Source organism: Oncorhynchus nerka, linkage group LG19 (genome assembly GCF_034236695.1).
Source record: "Oncorhynchus nerka isolate Pitt River linkage group LG19, Oner_Uvic_2.0, whole genome shotgun sequence".
NCBI lineage: Eukaryota > Metazoa > Chordata > Actinopteri > Salmoniformes > Salmonidae > Oncorhynchus > Oncorhynchus nerka.
This window is the reverse complement of record NC_088414.1, coordinates 21,595,285-21,604,752: the sequence shown is the minus strand read 5'-3', so window position 1 is coordinate 21,604,752 and position 9,468 is coordinate 21,595,285. Positions and strand designations below refer to the sequence as shown.

The following is a 9,468-nucleotide window of genomic DNA, read 5'->3' as shown; positions in this document are numbered from 1 at the left end:
AAAACACAAGGCCAAATACACACTAGAGTTGCTTACCAAGAAGACAGTGAATGTTCCTGAGTGGCCATTTTGAATTACAGTAAATCTACATATAACAATCTATGGCAAGACCTGATCATGGTTGTCTAACAACAATCAACAACCAATTTTGGTATTTTGGGGGGTATTTTATTAGGATCCCCATTAGCTGTTGCGAAGGCAGCAGATACTCTTCCTGGTATCCACGCAAAACATAAAAAATGACAAGATACAGAACATTATTAGACCAAAACAGTTCAAGGACAGAACTACATCAATTTGACAGTACTTAAAGAATTCAAAAAAGAATAATGGGCAAATGTTACACAATCCAGATGTGGAAAGCTCTTAATGATTTACCCAGAGAGATTTACAGCTGTCATTGCTGACAAAGGTCCTTCTACAAAGTATTTACTCAAGGCTGTGAATACTTATGTAAATTAGATATTCAGAATTTAATTTCCAATAATTGTTCTAACATTACTAAAAACATATTTTCACTTTGTCATTATGGGGTATTATGGGGTATTGTGTGTAGACATTTGAATCCATTTTGAATTCCGGCTGTAACACAACAAAGTGTGAAATAAGTTGAGGTGTATGAATACTTTCTGAAGGCACTGTATCTATTTGAGCTTCTGAGCCACTGGTTATATGTCATTTATTTGAGTAATAAATATATACTGTATTTTGAGGACCCAATAATGGCACTTGAATTACTAATGAACTAATTAATTAACAGATTAGAGCTGCAATTTAAAATTGAACAATGTTTGAATTACATGACATCCCATGGACATCAAAGCTGGACTTGAGGTTCAATACAGTCAATATACAGTATAAAATAAGTGCTGTTGCCTATAACTAATAAAGAAGAGATTTTAAGTGGATAGGTACTAGGGGACTGTGGGGTAAGTTGAACTAAATGAGTAAGTTGAGCTGCCCCGCAAAATTAATAATTTGAACAAATATTTAGGAAGAAGATCATAATTTCATGGAGTCTGTGAAAAATTGATTTTCACCACATCAAATGAATTTATTGTGTTAGATGTTTCATGATGCTTGAATATAAACCAAAATAGAACATTTTAAAATGGTTCTATACCTCAGTTGGGGTCTCTAACAAATTCAATAGGTGGTCCTAAACCTAGCATGAAAGTATATTATTCTAGCTCTTTGGTCTAATATACACTACCGTTCAAAAGTGTGTGGTCACTTAGAAATGTCCTTGTTTTTTAAAGAAAACCATAGTAAAATAAGGCCAGCCTCTTAGCTGTTGACATTGAGACTGGTGTTTAGCTGGTACTAATAAATGCATATTTGGAGTTCATCTTTGTAGTGAACTCTTGTAAACATTGTGGAAATAGATGGTCTATGACACATTGATGGAGGGTTTTCCCTGCAGCAGTGAGGTTTGAGGGGGCCAATCTCCGTGGTAGGACGACTTTAGGATGCACTCATGTTTGCATAACGAAGCACTAACTACCCACTGGGCAGAAACTGGTGAATCAATGTTGTTGTCATTTCAGCCAAAAAAATGCAATGTGATGACGTTGAATCAACTTGGAAAACTAATTGGATTTGCAAAAAGTCATCAATGTAAGGGAATTTGTTATTTTTTTCACCCAACTTTTAACCTAAATCTAATGACGGAGTGACATTTTTTTTGTTCACGTTAGTTGTCAACTCAACCAAATGTAAATCAAAACTAGCCATTGAACTGACATCTGTGCCAAGTGGGTAAAGTAATTTATTAGCGGGAGCCACCTGTGTGTGTGTCCTCCAGGTGTAACCCAGTTTCTGGTAGAGGAGCTTTCTGATAAGCCCTTTATTTACACCTACAAACTGGGTCAGAGCCTCCTTTCCAGCTAATAACATTGACTAATCAATTACGTGAGAATACAGCAGCTGCCTCCAGGACAAGTATTCTCTTGCATGATATTCTGGAGAGTATTACACAACATAAGTAGCTATTAGTAGTATTCTCTGTAGCTTTATTGAGAAAATATGAAATAGCACTTGATTATAAAGGTTTATCATGACCTTGACACAATCATGTTAAATAAATCTACCACCACTTATCGATACCACTGAGGTACAATAGTTCACGCGAAGAACATATTCTAAAGAAAAGTGAAAAAAGTAGAAAAGTAATTTCAAGGCTGCATCATTGAAAATGCATTTACTTTGCTTTTAGTGAAGAAACTATAGACATCATGGAAACTGAAGACATGCTAAAAGGTACTTCAATAATAGGTTTCTTCATTTTTACCTTGATCAAAGTTCCAAGAATGAAGAAAGCAGACAAAGAAGCCATTATCAACTATTCTATGGGAGGAAATTGTATGAACTAAAATCAAACTATTTCCTCTGCAGTAGCCTAGACAACCTCCAACCAAAGATTCCATTTCGGGTGTGATGTGGTCCACACACTGGAGAAGGTTTCCCTTTTTCTCCCCTGTGCAATCGCAGGTTGACGTTTATTGGGATGAGTCTTGGCTATATATCGTACAATTTATTTTTGCTTTTGCTTTCTGGTCTTAATTTAAGGTTAGGGTTAGGCCTAAGGTTATCAGTGAGGTTAGGGTTAAGGTTAGGTTTAGATTTTAAATGCGATATTATGACTTTGTTCCAGCTAGTGACAACACTGCAGAGTTGCCTCCAGTATATGAGCCATCCCAATAAATGCCAACATGCTGTGCAGTCTCACTCCTCTCTCTCTGCCCCCTCCTCCCTCCCTCTCTCCATAGGTTCATCTGAGAGCCTGGCTTTACATAGTGCATTTAAAATCCTGACCTGTCTATTAGGCCTACGAAAAAAATGACATCTTACTCAAATATTAAGTAGTTTAACAGATGCTGGAATCCAGGCGTAGCTACCTTACAGTGTGTACGTCTTTCACATCTTCTATTGATATAAAGGATGGCAATGGAATAAACGTTGGGTAAGTGCCAGGCTGCATAAAGGGGACAACAATTTGATTTGAAGAAGCAACAGCCTGGCTTTCTGCTGTGTTCATGACCAAGTGGAATGTGGTATTTACCAGCCACGACCTGGAAAAATCGACATGAACGCCTCTCCAAATCATACTTACTAGTGAGAAACACGTCTACTGTCCCTGAGCTCCGACTTCTCCCAAGTGCTGACCTCTGATGTCACCTACTAATTAAATTACCTTCAAAGCAAAATTATTTACAAAGAGCTATTTAGTAGTATGTTTTTTTAACACTATAATTTGTTTATCAAATCAAATCAAAGTTTATTTGTCACGTGCGCCGAATACAAATTACTTACAGGCTCTAACCAATAGTGCAAAAAAGGTATTAGGTGAACAATAGGTAAGTAAAGAAGTAAAAAGACGGTGAAAAATAACAGTAGCGAGGCTACATACTGACACTGGTTAGTCGGGCTGATTGAGGTAGTATGTACATGTAGATATGGTTAAAGTGACTATGCATATATGATGAACAGAGATTAGCAGTAGCGTAAAAGAGGGGTTGGCGGGTGGTGGGTGGCGGGACACAATGAAGCATGATAGCTGTACATTTTAGTTTATGGCTGACACAGCTTCTTATCCATTAGCCAATCGGCTTTTCTAAACTAGTTCAAAGCACGTGAATGCATCCAACTGGTATTTCCAACATCACAACTGGTAATTACCACCTTCCCTCTTGGTTATGAACACAGCGTGAATCCCACAGAGCTTTGCATATCAATTGTCCACTGCCTGCTGGAAAATTATATTAGGAAGTCCCCGCACTTTGGAATCATGCTCTGCCTCTTGCCGACACAGCTGTCGGAAATAGTATTTAATTGTTAATGGATTTAATAAAAAATTATATTTTCATCATGCATATTTAAATACATGGTATTTATTCCATGAAACACTTTGTGTCAGGAAATACAATTTCAGAACCTATGTTTGTGCTATATGATGTTGGTGACATGGGGCACTCTCGGCCATTACATGGTGGTTGTTGACTGCACAACTCCCGGAATCCTGAAAAGGGGAGACAAATTGTTCATTTATTTGTAGTAAATCAGCACACAGCCATAGCTATCCTGTTGAAAGAGAAAGGGTAGAGAGGGAAGAGAGGAGGCCTGGACTCATTACGCTGTGGAAACCTGTTTAGCGTCTCCGTCTAGTCCAGCGGCCGTTACCTTGTTGTCTGTCAAATTCAATTTTGGGGAATCAGAAGACTCCTTGGCATAGAGGTCGAGGCAATTTTGCTGGAAATAAATCTCATATAACCAACAAGGGACTGTGTTTAACACACACACACACTTAGATATCTCCCCTCAATGGCTTTGACCACTTACCCACAAAAGGCCTACAGTGTTCGGTACAATCCAGCTGCTAAAGTCATGTCTGCAAAATATATGCGCTCTGTTGGCACACTGTGTGGCGTCGCTGTAGAGTCATTTCTGCATTGTGTCAGCACTTTGACCACGAGAAGATGAAAACATGTCAGATTGGCCCTTTAGGCTATTCTTTGTAGTCAACGATGCAATGGAGAGATACTGTGACACTTGAATACACCAACGTATTTTAAGCAATATTGGGATGAATAAAGGAAGCCATTAAAATAGGACTGTAATAGTGAAGAATAGTGAATATAATCCAAAATCAATTCAATATGGATGAAATATAAGGCTAAACCTTTGGACATAGGTTATCAAAAAGACACATGGACATGCCATTATAGTTTCTCCAAATGACCAAGGAAATCTTCCCAGAATGTTGACGCAAAGTAAGCCCAGAAAAACGGGATACCCATATGGAGACGTTAAAAATAACCCTAGCAGACCACTGCTGGACTAGAATCAGATGGGTTATGATGAAGTGAAATGGGTAAATAGAGGTTGATCTGATTCAGGGTCACACAGGGCCGGCTACTGTGGGAGAAAACATGAAGACTGACATATCTGATAACTCTCTGTTAGGGTTGCAAAGCTATCGGCAATTTACTAAATTTACCGGAATCTTCAGTAATTTTGGTACAGAAAATCTATCTATTGTAACTTTGTTAATATACTGTATAATTGAATAACTTAAAAAAAATGTATTCATATATACTATTCATGTGTTATATATGTCCATATTGCCCATGAGGTTCTAGTAGATAGACCATATGGTTAAAGAGAAAATAGCCTAATTAATGAAGAAAGCAACAAATCAACAATGGCATTATTTTCAGTAAACTCTGCAACTCTTACAACTACTGACTTTTTTCTCAACTGCCACCAGTTTGACACCAAAATATAGACAACAAATAAAAATGTATACAATTTTTAAAAAAAACTCATATTTAACACCAATAGTATTTATTAAATTGATGGTTTATATTTAAGATAATGTTTTACAGATCTGTCATTCAATAAAAAATAAAATATTAATAATAATCTTATTTAAGGCGAGGCACCACACGCTGAAAGGGTAACTTTTTCCCCCCTTAATCATATCACAATTTACCAGCTGAATATAGACACAAATATAAAACTTTTTTGTATTAGAAATCTTCTGAAATATTGTATTAAAATATGCAAATGAGGCGATTTCTCATTGCATGAGATATCACTTACCGCAACCAGAAGGCCCTAAGGTGGTGTGGACGGCCCAGTCATCCAGAACGTACACGTCAGGCAGTGTCTGAGAAATAACCTAAAAATTGACAAAGACTCCAGCCACCTGAGACATGGACTGTTCTCTAAACTCCCCTCCGGCAGGTGGTACCGGTGCATCAAGCCTCAAACAAACTCCTAAACAGCTTCTATCCTGTGGCCATAAGACTTAAATGGCTAACAACTACTGCTCTCTTTCTCCAACACACTATCTACACTGACTCTATGCCCATCCACAGGGCTCCACCCACTCAGACACAACCTATGCTGCTGATTAGATTTACGACTTACTTCTGCACATTGAATAAGGTACGGGCACTGACCTGTATATAATTGCATTCTCATGTTTCTTAAACTCTGATCATAATTCTTGTGTGTTTTTTTATTCTATTTTCTTTTATGTGTAGGCTATTATTATCACTGTATTGTTGGAAAAGAGCTCTCAAGGTAAGGTTTTACACCTGTTGTATTCTGTGCACATGACAAATAAACCTTGAAACTTGAAATATGCACATATTTGCATATACCACAAATCCATTTTTCTGGACACTGGATGAAGTCAGCCTTAATATTTTGGTTTCATTGTGTTAAGACACTCCAGGAACAAAACTTGAGCAAATACTGGATATATACTTTATCATTGTTCTATCCATAAAATACAAAAGACCTACAAGTAAACTAAATTTTTAGCGCATATTTCCAAAGCAAATGTTATCTAGAATTAATATTTGACAATGTATCAACAATTCCGTTTATACAAGTCTGAAGAATTAGGATAGCCACACAATATTTGAAGTTGAGAAAAAGTTGTTGCATGTGGGAAGAGTGAAATGGGAAATGGCAGTTAAAGACAATTCACTGAATTTTGACTACAATCGCCGAATGCCTATTTAGACCAAATCACAATCTCTTCAAAGAACGTTACTATATACACTACCGGTCAAAAGCTTTAGAACACCTACTCATTCAAGTGTTTTTCTTTATTTTTACTATTTTCTACATTGTAGGTTAATAGTGAAGACATCAAAACTTTGAAATAACACATATGGAATAATGTAGTAACCAAAAAAAAGTGAGGTTTTTCAAATAGCCACCCTTTGCCTTGATGACAGCTTTGCACACTCTTGGCATTCTCTCAACCAGCTTTTTGAGGTAGTCACCTGGAAGTCATTTCAATTAATAGGTGTGCCTTGTTAAAAGTTAATTTGTGGAATTTCTTTCCTTCTTAATGCATTTGAGCCAATCAGTTGTGATGTGACAAGGTGTGTGTGTGTGTGTGTGTGTGTGTGTGTGTGTGTGTGTGTGTGTGTGTGTGTGAGAGCGAGAGAGAGAGAGAGAGTACGGCAAACGAGTACAGTGTTGACTTGGTTGTTGCGTTTTCATTACGCAAGGGGGGGTATACAGAAGCTAGCCCTATTTGTAAAAGACCAAGTCCATATTATGGCAAGAGCCAATCAGTTGTGATGTGACAAGGTGTGTGTGTGTGTGTGTGTGTGTGTGTGTGTGTGTGTGTGTGTGTGTGTGTGTGTGTGTGTGTGTGTGAGAGCGAGAGAGAGAGAGAGTACGGCAAACGAGTACAGTGTTGACTTGGTTGTTGCGTTTTCATTACGCGAGGGGGGGGGGGGGGGTATACAGAAGCTAGCCCTATTTGTAAAAGACCAAGTCCATATTATGGCAAGAACAGCTTAAATAAGCAAGGAGAAATGACAGTCCATCATTACTTTAAGACATGAAGGTCAGTCAATATGAAAATTCCAAGAACTTTGAAAGTTTCTTGAAGTGCTGTCACAAAAACCATCAAGCGCAAAGATGAAACTGGGTCTCATGAGGACCGCCACAGGAATGGAAAAGCCAGAGTTACCTCTGCTGCAGAGGATACATTCATTAGAGTTACCAGCCTCAGAAATGTCACCCCAAATAAATGCTTCACAGAGTTCAAGAAACAGACTTATCTCAACATCAACTGTTTAGAAGAGACTGTGTGAATCAGGTCTTCATGGTTGAATTGCTGCAAAGAACCCACAACTAAAGGACACCAATAAAAAGAAGAGACTTGCTTGGGCCAAGAAAAACGAGCAATGGACATTAGACCAGTGCAGCAATACACCATCCCATCTGGGTTGAGCTTAGTGCGACTATCATTTGTTTTTCAAACGGACAATGGCCAAACACACCTCCAGGCTGTGCAATTGCTATTTTTACCAAGAAGGAGAGTGATGTAGTGCTGCATCAGATGACCTGGCCTCCACAATCCTCTGACCTCAACCATTTTGAGATGGTTTGGGATGAGTCAGACCGCAGAGTGATGAGCTCAGCATAAACTCCCTCAAGACTGTTGGAAAAGCACTCCAGGTGAAGCTGGATGAGAGAATGCCAAGAGTGTGCAAAGCTGTCATCAAAGCAATATGTGGCTATTTGAAGAATCTCAAATATAACATTTATTTTGATTTGTTTAACACTTTTTTTTTGGTTACTACATGATTCCATATGTGTTATTTTATAGTTTTGATGACTTCACTATTGTTCTACAATGTAAAAAAATAGGAAAAATAAAGAAAAACCCTTGAATGAGTAGTTGTTCTAAAACTTTTGACAGTACTGTTATAGTCCAGTTTGTAACATTTTCTATAAAATTGGCTTTTAAATGACGTATGATTGCATGTAGTGAGCCTTGCATATATGGATTTATGACCATTTGAATGTGGTTAAAATTCATATTATTACAGATCTGACTACACATGTACTGCCGCCTCCTGGACAGACATGACTACCGTGCGCGTGCAGTGGCTGTAGTATAAACGAACAAGCAGTTTATGAGCCACACTCAAAGCTAGAGTACCGCGCAAAGGGATCGGGATGGCAAGGAGACTATCGCACCACGTCGTCCTCCTCCTGGGGCTCTTGCTGACAGGGACCGCTACAGTCCGGGCAAACAGAGGGGGAGCGATGCTTGAAGAGAAGCGGGAGAAGGAAAACGACGAGAGCCATTGTGAAGTTAAAACCGTTACCGTTTCTACCCTTCCCGTACTCCGAGAGAATGAGTTCAGTTTCACCGGCGTTGGCTCGGGGAGCGTGGCGGGAGGAGGAGGGGAGTCCCGGCTCCTTTTATTCGTTAGAACAGACCTACCTGGAAGAATTTCCGTTATGGATGATCTCGACAACACCGCTCTCCCATACTTCACACTGGGTAAGAACATTGTAATGTTACCGTATGATCACTGTCCCCCATTACGCAATGATATCCGTTACCAGCTTTGAATTGGCTGGCATGTGCCTGGCCGGTGGTAGGTTATATTACCGAATTACATTATTTGTTTCCGTACATTCTCTTTAAATATTTATTCTACACTATGAAGCGTAATCTAAGGTTGAAAATAATGGCATTTTAACATGCAAACCCAAGCAGAGGCGTGTGGGCTAATCAAGGGGAAGAGCAAGTTAAACAGTGTTGCGAACTTATACTGTACCTGGACACCACTCGCGTAATGAAAACGCAACAACCAAGTCAACACTGTACTCGTTTGCTGTACTCTCTCTCTCTCTCTCTCTCTCTCTCTCTCTCTCTCTCTCTCTCTCACACACACACACACACACACACACACACACACACACACACACACACACACACACACACACACACACACACACACACACACACACATACACACACACACACACACACACTAATTAGGTCTCTCTTGTGTCCTATGACAAATTATGACTGTGCCATATGCATAGCCTTAAGTGTCCGGCAGTAAGGGAATGCATGGATTGCAATTTAGCCATGCAAATCCTCATGAAATTTGTATTTTGTCTTTTATCAACACA

The 9,468-nt window shown here is 38.9% G+C and overlaps 1 protein-coding gene across 1 annotated transcript in view; it reads left to right on the top strand.

Annotated features, from left to right (window-relative positions):
- Positions 1–8,478: 8,478 nt before the first annotated feature.
- LOC115101181 (astrotactin-2-like) overlaps positions 8,479–9,468 on the top strand; it is a 527,175-nt gene continuing 526,185 nt past the window's right edge. The window contains exon 1 of the mRNA XM_029620468.2: positions 8,479–8,827. Coding sequence (XP_029476328.1) covers positions 8,497–8,827 — 331 coding nt within the window. The 5' untranslated portion in view covers positions 8,479–8,496. The remainder of the gene's footprint in view (positions 8,828–9,468) is intronic.